Raw genomic sequence first — 15,904 nt, forward strand, 5'->3', positions numbered from 1 at the left:
GCCCAAATTCTCCACTTACCCAAATTCGACCATTAGCTGAGTTTTCAGCTCGGGTCCTTCTTTATACCAAGCTTTCTCACCCCTCCAACGCACACTGACCTCTCCTTTCTCTCTGCTCCTAATGAGACCACTTGTGAGGGCACTTTTTTTTTAAGTTTATTTATTTATTTTGGGAGAGAGAGCACAAGCAGGGCAGGGGCAGAGAGAGAGAGGATCCCAAAAGAGAGAGAATCGGGCACTGAGATTGCACTGATCTCAAGAACCACCAGATCATGATCCGAGTCGCAGTTGGACGTTTAATCGACTAAGCCCCAGATCAGGCACTCTTAACCATGGGCACGAATAGACGCGCTCAGGAAGTATATACCATCTGCAAAGTTTACTCTGTACTTTGAGAGAGAGGGTCTACAGCTTTCTTCCTGTTGCCACCCCCTCAACAAAATCACAAACAACAACAAATCACACTATCTCAATGCTTTCTACTTTTTTCCATATAACTTGGAAAAATAATTTTGCCTTGTGTCCCCAACTAGTTTTAAAGCTCCTTGAAGGTGAGGGGCAAGTCTTATACTAGTTCTAAAAGACAATGTCAGGCACGAGGCTAAATATGTAAGATAACCAGTAACAGACTCGCTCTAATTACCCTCTCAAACTAAGATTAAGAAAGAGAAAACTAGGACTGATTTCCAGGTCTCAGTCCGTATTACCTCCCAAGTTTTACATGAGCTCATTCACTTCTGGGTCTTGAAAATATGGCCTTTTGATGTCCATAAATCCCAGTAAATCATTCACCCCCCAAGCCTCACAACTGAAGGTCATCTGCCTGTGTTTTTGGGGTCAGAATGAAATCCTATCTGTGAAGAATGCTCGGCTACCACGTTAACCCAAATCTCAGTAGAAGGGAAAGAAAGGAGAGAATTCTATCCCTAACAAAACTGAAACCTCCACTATCCATGCCTTCAAAATGTTTAGTACAAAAAAAAATCTAGTACACATTTCGATTCTAAGGGTTACAAGAATGCCTTATTACTAATGCTTTCCCAAATTCGTTTTGACCTGAAATTGTCTCAAAATAACAACAGATGTTGACTTCACTTTGCCTTTACTTAATCACTTAGCTTTCAATCAAAATCTTATCTAAGTGGTAAAAAGATCTAAAGATGAAGCATTTCTGCTGATCTCAGGTTACTGAACTTGTACATATTTAAAATAGTTATCAGCTAAAGGATTTTCTCATTCAGATTGATGAACTACCCACTACTGAACGAAATAAATGATAATAGTCAAGTGCATGAACTCTGTAGCTTAACAGACTTTGGTTCAAACACCAGCTCATCCACTTACTAGCTGTGTAACCTCTGGGAAAGTTATTTAATCTCATTAAGCCTCATTCCCTTTACCTGTAAAGTTGAGACAGTATCTACTTCCCAGGCTTGCTGCTGTGGATTGAGACGCAGCTGGTCACACATTTAGGGTACTACCTAGTACAAAGTAAAGCACTCAGGGACACTTGGGTGGCTCAGTCAGTTAAGCGGCTGACTTCGGTTCAGGTCATGATCTCGTGGTTCATGGGTTCGAGCTCCGCATCGGGCTCTGTGCTGACAGCTCGGAGCCTGGAGCCTGCTTTGGATTCTGTGTCTCTCGCTCTCTCTCTGCCCCTCCCCCGCTTGTGCTCTGGCTCTCAAAAATAAACAAACATTTTTTAAAAAAGTTAAAAAAACAAAGTACGCAAACAATGACAGCAAATATCATCACTGTGTTGAACACTGCTGTATGTGGGGCGGAAACAAAGATGTGAACTTTCCATTCTAGTTAGGAAGACAGTCATGCATACAGATGACTTTTAAGTCATTTACATTTGTATTATTAATAAAGAGTAAGAGAACAGAACACAAATCTAATTCTTAAGTTTACCTTTATCTTTGGCATCAGGAAATGTTGTGTTGTCACTAATGTTGTAGGAAAATGAGATACCGTCAATCGAGTAAGTAGACCCCTCCTTTGTAAAATTCACAACCCAGGAAAAACCGGATCCAAATTGCACGGCTATTTTGGGACCATTCTGGTCTTCCCCGCAAGCACTTCCATTATATGTTGCAGTGCTGAGGTCTGAAACGGTTACAGTTTTCTAAAAGAAAAAGAAGTTTGGGGGTAAGGAACACACAGGCGGAAATGACCATCAGGCATTTACGTCGGATGTGCCAATTCAGTCTACGTTACACATCCCCCCATGGCCAGGCTGCCCTTTGGCTGGCCTGTTGTGGAAACCAGTCTCAGATTCTTCATCTACAGACCAGTCCTCTGGACAAAAGGAAAAGGAAAAATGGCCTGAACTTCTCTTCTTGATTTTTTTTTTTAAATCAGGTTATAAGCAGGCAGGACCTTAACCAAAAGAAAATAAGACAAAAAGATTGAGAGGGCACCCCCCCAAAGGAGATTATAACAGCAAACTATTAGAAATGGGAATGCTTTGGGGCGCCTGGGTGGCGCAGTCGGTTAAGCGTCCGACTTCAGCCAGGTCACGATCTCGCGGTCCGTGAGTTCGAGCCCCGCATCGGGCTCTGGGCTGATAGCTCGGAGCCTGGAGCCTGCGTCCAATTCTGTGTCTCCCTCTCTCTCTGCCCCTCCCCTGTTCATGCTCTGTCTCTCTCTGTCCCAAAAATAAATAAACGTTGAAAAAAAAAAATTTAAAAAAAAAAAAAAAAAAAGAAATGGGAATGCTTTGATGTCAGTACATGTTAAAGCAGCACCGATGTGGTGAGGCATGAACACCACACAGTCTTTGGATCACGTGCCCTTAACCGACTGCAAGGAAAACTCCAAAGAACCAAGGAAGTAAAATATTCCTTCTAACACTACACAGAATACCTTCAGGTATCTAGGTTTTTAAAAAACCCACAGAACTGAAGCGTTAAGTCAGTTAACATATGAAATCTCATCCATAGAAGTGTATGTAAAGGATAAAGAATGGAACTGAGTTTCTACTAGAAACCTCAAGGAAAAAAGAAAAATACTTACATAACTTTTGCTTGTAGTCTCATAGCGTATTGTGAAATTCATCTGCCATTTTGCATAAAGGCAAGTGGCTTTTCCTGAATCTGTCAAATTAAGTTCTAATGCGTAAGATGAGACAGCTCCTAGATTTATTAAAAAGAAATAAGATTGTGAAACTGTACCACAAAAACATATCTAAAATAAAAACGACCCCTATCCACCACTGAAGTTCAACCAGCTCTAAGATGAAACAAAGTCCTTTGGTATCTTGGTGATGGTTTTTCTTTGTATTTTTAGTGGACTCCTATTCATAAAGTTAGCATTACCCCTTCCAGAAGGAATAACCGGTTACTTGACCTAGGATGCCTCCTAGTAGTCATAGCCACACTCGCCTGTGCCTGGCTAGTTTTGTTTTAGGCAATTATAGTTTGCCCATTAGACTTTTGTTTTTAAGGTAAAGGAGGTTAAGGGGGAGCTCAGAAGGGGGCGTTAAACGGTCTCTCTCAAACCAGCTGATGGAACTTCCTCTGCAAAAATAATGACAGATCGGATGTTCTATGGTCTTGTTGCCTTCAACCCGGTCACAAGCTATGTGGCCTATGACGCATGGACGTCTTGTTGAACTGTTTTATTCTTTTTTTTTTTTAATTTTTTTAAATGTTTATTCATTTTTGAGAGACAGAGACAGACAGAGTGCGAGTGGGGAGGGGCAGAGAGAGAGGGAGACACAGAATCAGAAGAAGGCTCCAGGCTCTGAGCTGTCAGCACAGAGCCCGACACGGGGCTTGAACCCACAAACTGTGAGATCATGACCTGAGCCGAAGTCAGACGCTTAACCAACTGAGCCACCCAGGCGCCCCATGAACTATTTTATTCTGATGTGAAGATGTGGGATGGCTCTTTGTAAGCATGTGTACCATGTGACCAAAAGAACAGACCTTCAAAGGTTGTTAGATCCATAAGCAAAATGTTATTTTTTTTTATAAATGTAACATTCATCACTTGGTTCCATTTTAAAATCCAACTAATCAGAAAGGCTGATGAATCTTTTGACATGGATTCAAAGTCACTTCCTGTGTTCTCAACCTGCTACCTCTTTAGGCAGAGAAACCTTACCAGGACAGAAAAGCCATGGGGCTTTTGAGCTAACTTGGCTCTCATCTACACTAGGTTCAACACAGGGACATTCCCTATTAAACTGAAGAGCCCAAGAACTAAAAATACTATGTGCCAGCAAACACACCAGCAGCATAAATGACAGGCAACCAGTTTTCTTCACTGTCTCCCACATTACCCAAGGGAAAAGCAGTTTCCTGCTAAGACAGCCTTTAATGATAGCTGGGCAATCCGGCGTCATCTACAAGCAGGGACATGCTAGGGACTACAGAGAATCAAGTCCTAAGAGGACTACGAAGAAGGCGTGCCTCAGCAACAGCTTTCAAGTTGTACACAAAAGCCTGTGGTCATGATGCTCCGGAAGCCAGGCTGTCCTGCAAGCCTGAATATTATGCTAAAGCGTGTGGTTACTGAGTACTTAAATGTATTGGTTAAGGCTTGAACAGACCTCCCGAGGCCTGAGCAGGTTCTGTAGCCATTCTTTTCTAAGTGCAATATGGAACGGAGCTGTCGTCCCTGATCCAAGGCTATCTGGTAGTGGAACTGAGGGCTCTGGCTTCTAATTTTCCTTTTTGTTTTCTCTTGCCTTTTCTTTCTTTCTTTTTTGGTTTATTTTTTAGTTTATTTATTTATTTTTTGAGAGAGCGAGAGAAGAGAGAGCAAGCCGGGGAGGGGCACAGAGAGATGGAGAGAGACATCCCAAGCAGGCTTCATGCTGCGAGCGCACAGCCCGACGCTGGGCTCCAACTCACGAACCGTGCGATCATGACCTGAGCCAAAACCAAGATTCGGACATTTAACCGACAGAGCTACCCAGGCGCCCCTGGCTTCTAATTTTTCTTATCAACTGGAAGCCTGCGTTTTATATGCTGCCTTTCTTGGTCTTTTTTTTTTTTTTTCTTTCAGAATTCCAAAAATTTATTTTTGTATTTATAGAGAAGCTTATTCTTTTTTTTATTCTTTTTAATTTTTTTTTTTAATTTACATCCAAATTAGTTAGCATATAGTGCAACAATGATTCCAGGAGTAGATTCCTTAGTGCCCCTCACCCATTTAGCCCATCCCCCCTCCCACAACCCCTCCAGCAACCCTCAGTTTGTTCTCCATATTTAAGAGTCTTTTCTGTTTTGTCCCCCTCCCTGTTTTTATATTATTTTTGCTTCCCTTCCCTTATGTTTATCTGTTTTGTATCTTAAAGTCCTCGTATGAACGAAGTCATATATTTGTCTTTTTCTGACTAATTTCACTTAACATAATATCCTCCAGTTCCATCTGCGTAGTTGCAAATGGCAAGATTTCATTCTTTTTGATTGCCGAGTAATACTCTATTGTGTATATATAGCATATCTTCTTTATCCATTCATCCATCGATGGGCATTTGGGCTTTCTATACTTTGGCTATTGTTGATAGTGCTGCTATAAACATGGGGGTGCATGTGTCCCTTCAAAACAGCACACCTATATCCCTTGGATAAATGCCTAGTAGTGCAATTGCTGGGTCGTAGGGTAGGGTAGGTAGGGTAGTTCTACTTTTAGTTTTTTGAGGAACCTCCATACTGTTTTCCAGAGTGGCTGCATCAGCTTACATTCCCATCTCTTGGTCTTGTTTAAAGTCCCTAGCTTTAACAGATCCTCCTTGTATTCAAAGCATTCAAAACTGTTAGACATAACCAAGAAAAGCCTCACGTGAGTTAATCTTTTACTTTTCAGAGATATTAAAGGAACAGAAAGAAAATGGCATAAAATAGTAATAGCACCAGTGTGTACCCATGTGGGAGACCTCATACCTTATGAAGCAGAAGGTACAGGTTGTGGTTCAAATTTACCACTACATTAAATTCAAGATAGTCTAGCTGTCAACCTAAAAATAAGAACTGAGAAGTGCCCTGAGGGCTCCAGCACTTTCTGTTCTAGTGCCTTTCTTCCTGTGACAGCTATCCCTTTCACAGAGCTTCCTGGCTTCCCCTACATCTCCAACTGCACGGGGACCACTTTTACTCCATATCTATCACCTCAAACTCAACAATTCCAAAACGAAAATTCACTCTTCTCCTTCCTCTAAACTGCTCCCCTTCTCTGGCTGTAAAGGAAAGGCAGGACCTTGAGGATTCCCCCTTGGGAATTAGGGGCACCTGGGTGGCTCAGTCGGTTAAGGGTCCGACTTTGGCTCAGGTCATGACCTCACAGTTGGTGAGTTCAAGCCCTTCATCGAGCTCCGTGCTGACGGCTCAGAGCCTGGAGCCTGCTTTGGATTCTGTGTCTCTCTCTTTCTCTGCCCCTCCCCTACTTGTGCTCATGCTCTCTCTCTTTCTCTAGCTCTCTCAAAAATAAATAAACATAAAAAATATTTTTAAAAATTTTGGGGAATTAGCTTCTACTTCATTCTCTTCGTGAAGTTCTACTGTTTTTTTCCCCTTCGAATCCTCTTAAATCCAAACTTTGCCTTTTATTTATTTTTTTTAATGTTTTTTTAAATTTATTTTTGAGAAAGACAGAGACAGAATGCGAGTGGGTTGCGGCAGAGAGGGAGACCCAGAATCCAACACAGGCTCCAGGCTCTGAGCTGTCAGCACAGAGCCCGATGGGGGCTTGAACTCACGAGCTGTGAGATCATGACCTGAGCCGAAGTCGGCCGCTCAACCAACTGAGCCACCCAGGCACCCCTGCCATTTACTTCTATTCCCTATCCACCATCCCACCCCTAAATTACTACAGACGCCTCCTAGCTGTCCCTAGAAATGCTCCCTGATTAATGGTCCTTCAATACCTCTTCCTGTCAGGACATTTGTTCAAATACTTTTATTAGCTCCAAAAGTCCCATATTAAATTTAAATTCCTCCAGCTGACTTTCAAAGTAATCCTTGATCTCATCCCACCCTATTCCTTCAACTTCTCTCAAACCATTTTCCCAGAACACACCCTTTAATCTGGTTAAACTTGTTCCACTGGACCCAAATGCCATGCTCTATTCAACCTCTACCCCTAGGCCTCTACTGTCCCTAACATTTGAGATTTACTTTTCTTCTACCGATCGATCTAAGTGTTCACTTGAGGAAGGACCGCCTCTCTTTCGGGCTGCCTCCAAATGTGCAACACTGTCAGACCCTGCCTTTTTCTAATAACTTCTGGCAGATGTCACCACCTACTGTAAAAGCTGAAAATGTCAGATGCTTGCTTTCCAGCCTCCCTTGCAGCAAGGATGGACGAGGCTCCACCTAACACAGGCATCTGCCCCAGATTTTAGATAGGAGGGCGGCGGAATAGAGCCAGGAATGGAAGTGTCACCCTCAGGTGGCAGTTGCTACAGCAGGATCAAGGTCCCAGGCAACAAGGCCTGCAGAGCTGGTGGTGGTGACAGTAGTGCGCGAACTGCAGTCCAACGCCTGGCGGCGCTCGTGCAGTTCAGCGACATGACGGGGAAACTGGGCCAGGCCTTGACATCCACAGCCAGGAGCCCTGGTAATTCCGAGCCACTCGATATGCATGTTTTTATAAAGAAAAATGTTATTGATGCCTAACATACAGAGGGACGCACACTATCACATATGAAAGGGAAAGGTACATGGAACCTTAAGCACACAGCTCAAAGAATTTCCACAAGCTGAATCCACTTGGGTTAAGAAACAGAACATTCCAAGTGCTCCCGAAGCCCCTTCCAGGTACTTTTTCCCTCCCAAGGGCAACCACTATCCTGACTTCTAACAGTACAGGTTAGTTTTGCCTGTTTTTCAACTTGATGTAAATGGAAGCACTCACTCTGTTCCTTTGTGTCTGGCTTCTTTCACTGCATATTAAGTTAGTGGGATTCGCCCAGGTTGGTGTGGGCAACTGCAGTGTGTACGTTCTCACTCTGTACATATAGCTTTCTATTATTGGGTAAATATTCCACTACTTATCTACGCTATTGCTAATGGGCATTTGGATAGTTTCCAGTTTGGTCCTAATGCAAATGGACACGTCGGTGAACATGTGTGTATGTGTGCCTGTTGGGTATGTATCTAAGAATGAAACAGGGGATCAAAGGCTATGCATATGCCCTGATAACTTTTTAATAAATTCTTTTTCTGCTTAAAAACTACCAGATTTTCTTTCTTTTATTTTTTAATGTTTATTTATTTTTGCGAGAGAGCGCGCATGCGCGGGGGAGGGGCAGAGAGAGAGAGGGAGACAGAGGATCCAAAGCAGGCTCTGCACTGACAGCAGAAAGCCCGATGTGGGGCTCAAACTCACAAACCATGAGATCATAACCTAAGCCAAAGTTGGACACCCAACCAACTGAGCCACCCAGGTGGGCCTATCAGATTTTATTTCTGTTGCTTACAATTAAGAACCTGGAATGATAAGCTATCCATTTTTCAGCAGCCATTTTCTCCACAAAGATCTCCTGAACTATAGAAGCCTTGAAGAGCAGTCATAGTGCATACCCCCGCCTTTCAGTATATTTTTGTACTATTCTGAATTATTCACTTATTTTATGCCCGTAAATCCTAACCCCTCTATTGTCACAAGCTCCAAAACAGCAGTCTTCAACTGTAACTTCATAACCAACTGATGTGTCACAGTAAATTATTGTATACAGCAGGTAATTTGTTAACTAATAAAAAAAGGACCCAAGTCTGTGAATGAAGGATATATCTGGATTCAAGTTTCCCTTTTGATAATGTCTCTGCCACTCATTTGAATTCCAATATGCTCCCTTACCAACAGATGATCCAATCTATGCCACAGCCCCTAGGAGTGGGCCTTCTATATGAATGTCATCCATCACGGGTGCCATGGTCAGAGAGACCATGTCTATTACTTTTCCTCTATCTCCTCTCATTCCTAATTGTGCTGAATATATATTAGTTTCTCAATAAATATTGACTGATTATATCAATGCAAAAATATCCTGCAACAAGGACCTGAAATATAGCTTAATCTAATTACAAAAAGGCAAATCTTCTAGTTTTGCCAAATCATGAACCTAACCTATCAGTCTTCTGAATTCTTCCTCAACCCCCAAGTCAGTTTTCGCCTCAATAAATTCTGACATGAATTTCAAGCTAGGAATAATGTATTTCCCACAAGGCAAGTTGATAGTTGAAACATTTACACTTTGCTAAAAAGTCTCCAGAAAGCCATTTCCATCCTTATTGCTGTATTTTCTTTTAGCATAGCTAAATCGTTTTTGTTTAAAAGTCTTTATGGCATTAAAAAAAAAAACCCAAGGGTGGGTGCCTGGGTGTCTCAGTCAGTTAAGCATCCAACTTCGGCTCAGGTCATGATCTCACGGTTCGTGAGTTCAACCCCCACTTCGGACTCTGTGATGACAGCTCAGAGCCTGGAGCCTGCTTCAGATTCTGTGTCTCCCTCTCTCTCTGCCCCTCTTCTGTTTGTGCTCCCTCTGTCTCTCAAAAATAAATAAATGTTAAAAGAATTCAAAAAGCCCAAGGCTGTGTCAACTATACTCAAATAAAAAAATAATTAAATTAGTTAAATAATGTTTAAAAAAAACCCCACACAGCTGAATATATCCTAGAGTGTGTAATTACAGAGCTAAGAGTTTATTCTCCAAAGAAAAAGGCATGCCTCAAAATCAACTTTCTCAAATTTAAATATCTTCTCAATCTTATTTCCAAAAAGTTCATTTATAGGCTCTTATAGAACTCAACTTATTTTTCCGAGCATGAGATGCTGCAGAAAGTGGCTAGGTTTTTACAAGTCTATCTAACCCAAAGCATAGTTGAAAAATACATATATTCGTAAACAAAATCGGGGCAGGGTGGGAACATAATACTAGTCGTACGACATAACCAATAAAAAACAATAATCTAAGAGGCGATATAATGAGGCGATTAAGAGCCCCATCTTTGGCACTGAAAAGCTAGAATTCAAATCAGTCCAATTTATTAGCTATGAGACTCTGGGCAAGTTATCCTCACTAAGAATTGGAGTGTGTATTTCTTGAACAGGTTCTTCGAAAGCACGTGAGCCCTTCAGAGCTAAGAGAACTTTGCCAAGCAAGCTGGATATTCCAGCTTACAAGCTTCCCTTGTAGTAAAAGTAGCAAGCACCTAAAGGAATCCTTCCCAAATTTTAATTATAGGTTTTTTTCATCATGTCAAGTTATGAACTCCTGAAGCCAAACTGATCCGTTCACAATGATGTTGGGCAAAGGGTCTTTAAAAAAAAAGGACATAGGCATACAGTATCTACGTACTCTTTCTCCTCTATCCCCAGGTTTGATAAATCAGATTAACTGTTCCTCATTTACAAGTCCTCATTTATGCTTCCTAATATAAGTACAATCACCCATTCAGTTGCTGATACTCTTGATTTCTGGTACATCTCTTTTGAAAAGAAAAGTAATGAAATGATTTTAAGCTACAAAATAATTTTTTTTAAGATCAGAGAGTGGGTAAGGAAGTAAGGTTCAACACTATTCAACTAATGGAAAGTGCTTATTGCTGAGTGAGTGGTGTTTGGCAGACCTCCAGAATTCTTTTGCAATGCACAGCAACATACCAACAAGTACTTATAAAGTGTGCTTTTGGATCTGAGGCGATCTCTGATCACTTTAATATGGAATTATGATCGGAATGCTTTTGTCACTACAGGAGGAAGAGCAGTCTTCCTGCAGGAAGGATCACTTAGGTGAGCTACAGTGCTGTGAAATAATCATCGATCACAAATTCCATCCAAGGATATAGGGGAAGAAAGCTGCACTCAAATATTTGAATATCCAGAATCCTATCGGATGTGATAACCAATGACTAGCGGCCAAATAAGCCTGTCCTTTCAAGTATCTCTGTTACAGCTAAAATAATTTTAGCAGAACCTTGAAATCAAAATAATCAGGTTAACAAAATGTGGTAGGGTTACAGAAAGATCCCATGCTTACTTTCTCTCTTTTAGATCACCTGCAAAAGGGAAGAGACTGGTTGTTTGTGAAAACCTTAATCTCATTCTCACCAAGGACTTTCCTGCTTCTCCATGCTAACTCTCACTACTATGTAGGTATATCTGAAGGGGTACAAGTAAGATACTAGTATTATTATATGGGATTATAGTTCAGTAAATTGGTTTAAACTATCTGTATTGTTTAGCACTGATCTTGAAGTTCTAAGTCCAAAGACACAAAAAAAATTTGTTTCGGCAAAACATAATTTAAGATTCGCAGAAGAAAAAGGAGACCAAGCTGGTCTAATTTACAATCATCCCCAGTACCCACCAATGAATACCCTCAACAAAAATTCACTGAGGGTTAACTACGTACCAAGTGCTGTGCTAAGTAGGCAATGGGAAATGACAGTCCATAAGAGTCATCACTCTCGGAGACCAGTGCCATAGGGGAGACTTGACTGGCAATGATATTAAGGAAAAAAAAAAAAAAGAAGAATGGGGGGTGCACCTGGGTGGCTCAATCGGTTGAGCATCTGACTCGATTTTGGCTCTCAGGTCATGATCTCACAGCTCGGGATCCTCTGTCTCCCTTTTTCTGGCCCTCTCCCTCTCCTGTGCTCTCTCTCTCTCTCAAAAATAAACAAACATCAAAAATAAATAAATAAAGTGGAAAACAGGCTAGTCTAAAAACCTGAGAGTTTGGGAACGACAAGATTTACTCCTATTCCTTCAGATGGTCACCTGGCTGTCCCCCCCTCCCCCCATAAGACTCAGGTCTCTGCTCACCAGGCAATGGATAAACACTTGAGGGAGGGAGGGGCTCCTACCCCTTAAGTTCACAGTCAGGATATTTATATGAGGTTTTTCCCACCCTGAGAAGCATCAACCCTATCAAAACCAGGAGTCAAACTAGTTACAAAAATCAATAACCACAGAAGAATTCTGAAATCTCTGAGGTCTCAAAGAAAAGACCCTTAAGACAATGATGCTCGGAAATGAGTTTCACCTACTACTCTCTTTACAATGCATCTACACAGTTTTTCTTCAGAAAAATCATATAGGTTTTCTTCAGAAAGTTCCCTAGTCAGTTAGAATTCACTCAAATAAACAGCACAATGTAATCTCTGTGAAAAGGACCAATGCATAAACTCTTCAAACTCTTTTCTACGCTTGCTGTAAAGCAGCTGTTTTGTTTTGTTTTTTTTTAAAGAGTTACCCTCTGGAGCCAGGATAGTTACAGAGTGAAACTGGCACAGCTTGAGTGCTCAAGCTAATGAGACTATAAATTCAGGACAGAACCTCCCCTCCGTTCGAACCCAGGAGCAGCACAAGATTCACAACAGGTCTTTTATCAGTATTTATTGACTGCTTGAAAAATTTTTGGTATCCACTCTGATATATAAAAGTAATGTACACGGGGTCACCCAAGTGGCTCAGTCAGCTGCGTGTTGGACTCTTGGTTTTGGCTCAGGTCATGGTCTCACTGCTCAGCTAGTGAGTCAGGGCCCCTCGCCGGGCTCTGCACTGATGCTGATAGCTGGGGCCGGCTTGGGATTCTCTGTCCCTCTCTCTCTGCCCCTCCCCCACTTGACTGACTGACTCTCGCTCAAAAAAAAAAAAAAAGTAATGTGCCAAACCCATGAAGCAACTCAAGATCTGCTCAGTTCTTAGACCGAAAGCCACATGAAGGAGTCTGAGCCCCACACTGAACCAACAGCTGTCAGAAAAAGCAGCTGTATACAAGAAATGCTTTCCATTTCATCCTGATACCTTCTAAAAATCTAATCTAGGTACATTATGAACGTTTACTTCTCCAAATCCTGTTCTAAACCTGGAGGTGGAGGAAATCGATCTTGGAAATCTTCCAAGAAGATGAATCTAGTTAGTCCCAATCAATAAATGGCAAACTAGCAGATGAGCTGATGGGTTCTTTTATGTGCTTCTTTTTGCCTGTTTATTTTCTGCATTGAGCAAGCATTGCTTTTGTAAAAACAAGACAAAAAAGCTTTCAGTAAAAAAGAAATCTAATGACACAAAAGCCAACAAGTAAGACAACTATTATTTTTTTTTTCACTTTCTCTAAACAATAACGGCGTTGTGTTTGTGCAGATTCAATTGGCAGTGAACTACTGATTAACAGATGCCTTGGTCAGATGTGTTCCATCACTGATAAGGTGCTTTTCGTTGTAAACAATCCTCTCTTAGGGTCGCTGGCCCCTCAGTAAGCGCTTCACTCCAACGTTACAGCTTTGAATTGTGTTTGAGCGAAGCCTCCATGGCCCCCTTTCACAAGGGCTATGGAGGCGTCTCCTGGCCTATGTGGACAGCTGCACTAGGGGCAGGGAGTCTGAACCATTTGGTGTCAGGACCCCTCACTCTCTTATCCACTGAGAACTTGAAACAGCTTTGGTTTACATGAGTTATGACTACTGGCGTTGGCCATATTTGAAATCAAAAATGAGAAGTGAATACAACACAATATCAGAGCCATCAGAGCGGTGATGTCACCACACATTATGTAGCCTCTGGAAAACTCCACTGTACACTGGTGAAGAGTGTTGAGTGAAAAAGACAAGTAACTTCCTAGTATTACTTTAGAAATAAGTTTGTATCTGACATACGCCTCCTCAAAAAGATCCTTGAGAGTCACTAGACTAGATCATCAAGAACCCTTCCAATACTATCACTCTGGAGCCAGACTTGTCAACTTTGGCACTAGTGACATTTTGAGGTGGATGAGTCTTTGTTGGGGGCACTGTCCTGTGCATTATAGGATGTTCAGCAGCATCCCAGCCTCTACCCACTAGATGCCAAAAGCAATCCCAGATTGACAACCAAAACATCTGTTTGACAACCAAAAACGTCTCCAGATGTTGCCAAATGTCCACTGTTTGAAAATCCACTATTTTCAGGTGCTGATTTTATTCCACTGAAATGGGAGTTAGAATGTGTACCTCTCAGTGCCTTCTCAGACCCCTATTATGTCTATTTCCTCCCCACTCCCATCTGGGTCTGTTCCTTCTGTTCATTTATTTGGTCACAAACAGCAAGAGTCAGTGGATAGCAGCAAGCACAGGATGAATCAGGTCAGGAAGAGACCTTCTGGTCAAGGTTCACCTTTCAGGCATTAAAGTCCTCAGGGACTCAGCAATCACTGGGGGAGGGTGGTAGAACCCAATCAGCCAACATTCATCCAGCCATTCTTAGGACTTGGTAACACCCCAATCTTTAGCAAGTTACCTATGGTCCTCCTCCGAAAATGAAGTGAAAGGCCAGTTGTGTGGCTACGAACACAACCTTCTGAAGGCAAAGAGGCAGTAGACGAAGACTCCAAAACCTCACATCTAGGAGACCCTCCCAGCTGAAAGAGCTGAGGACTTTTTTAAAGGATTTTTAAGGTTTTTCTTTTTTGGTTTGTTTGTTTAAATCAGGATCTGGCTGGGAGGAAATAGCCGACTGGTAGAAAATCGACATCTTCAACAGTTCCAAGTCAGATCTTCACTCCCCACCAAAGTCCCCCCTCATCCCCTTCGTTTCCAGACCTTACCTCCGTGCTTTCTTGCCTGGAAATTGCCCCGGGCCACCCGAGGTCCCTACCCCTCCAAACTCGAGCTACCAAACTCAAATACAGCATCATTCCTCGTCTCTTTAATCACCCTTCCTCCACAGCCTCAAATTCCTGCCCACAAACCGCCCCCAGCCCTCTCACTGCCCCCTCAGACTCTACTGTCATATCTGCCCCTACCCTCCCCCATTCCCCCAAGTTTCTCCACGCAGGCAATAGTCTCTTCCCTCCCCAATTTTTGCTCTCGCCCCTAAGATCCTAAGAAACCAGGACTCCCCTGATTGTCTCTGCCACCCCAGAATCGCACGTACCTACGCTCACTCCTCAGTATCTTCCCCAAGTTACTCCTTCTACCCGGATGTGCACCACTCCTCCCTCTTCCCCACCTACTCCCTCGGCGCCCACCCCCCCTTACTCGCCCCTTCTTACTCTCACGGGCCCTTCTTCCCCGCCATCCCTCGGTCAGGCCTTCTCTAGGTCACGGCTCGCTTCCCTGGGCCAAGCGCCACCGCCCAGTGTCAGCCTTTCAGGTTCTCACCCCCACCCCCCGGACCAGTCTTGCAGGTTGTGGCCTTTGAACTGGGCGCCCCGGGCCCAGGCTGAGGGACTAAGCAGGAGGGCCCGACAACTCACCCAGGACTAGGCAGAGCAGAACGAGCCCCGAGCCCGGAACCGGGGAGAAGCGGAAGCACACCATGATTCCGCAAAGGAGGCGGCGGCGGCGGCGCGGCGGCAGTGGCGGTGGCGGTGGCGGTGGCAACAACAGCAGCAACACCAGGGAAAAAGCTTGCTGGAACCCGGGCAAGAGGAGCGCGGACCACCGACCACAAGTGCTGCAAACGCCAGGACAAGGCGCTTCAGCGCGGGTCATAAGACTAGGGGCGGGGCTCTTTCTTGCCTTTAGCCAATCTCCGCGCTTGAAAGCGGCGAGAAGGGTGGTGACGTAGGAGCCGGTGGGCGTGGCGGCCACGCCCTGGCTTTTTGGTTCACAATCATTCTTATGCGCCTAGGAGATATGCGCGGACGGCTTTTTCTAAGGCTTAAAAGAGAGAATTAACTTTTTGGGGGGTACAGATAGTAGAGTTTATTTCAGTTCCAACTCCTTGAGGAAGAAGAGAGTAATTTTACTGGAGTGAAACAGTTGCTAAGCATCACAACATAATATATATAAAAATAGTACCCAGTTATTACTCCAAACACTGTTGTTAGCTCTGCAGTTCGTGTTATTAAATGCACAAGGGCGCTGAGGGTAGTATGGTGTCACGGACAGCCAGAGCAAGACGTGGCCTCGAAGTTCGCCCTAGTTATAACACCCTGTTTTTCAAATGGAGGAGTTAAACCCAG

The 15,904-nt window shown here is 43.2% G+C and overlaps 1 protein-coding gene across 2 annotated transcripts in view; it reads right to left on the reverse strand.

The window, feature by feature from the left end:
- The window catches only part of LAMP2 (lysosomal associated membrane protein 2), a 35,934-nt gene extending 20,484 nt beyond the window's left edge, over positions 1-15,450 (reverse strand). Inside the window, exons 1-3 of one of the 2 annotated variants that reach the window (XM_032592256.1) lie at positions 15,194-15,450; positions 3,019-3,137; positions 1,915-2,128 (exon numbers count right to left, since the gene is read on the reverse strand). In XM_032592256.1, coding sequence (XP_032448147.1) covers positions 1,915-2,128; positions 3,019-3,137; positions 15,194-15,431 — 571 coding nt within the window. In that variant the 5' untranslated portion in view covers positions 15,432-15,450. The remainder of the gene's footprint in view (positions 1-1,914; positions 2,129-3,018; positions 3,138-15,193) is intronic. The other variant, XM_032592257.1, reaches the window with a different exon arrangement.
- Positions 15,451-15,904: the final 454 nt, after the last annotated feature.

This window comes from Lynx canadensis, chromosome X (genome assembly GCF_007474595.2).
Source record: "Lynx canadensis isolate LIC74 chromosome X, mLynCan4.pri.v2, whole genome shotgun sequence".
Lineage (NCBI taxonomy): Eukaryota > Metazoa > Chordata > Mammalia > Carnivora > Felidae > Lynx > Lynx canadensis.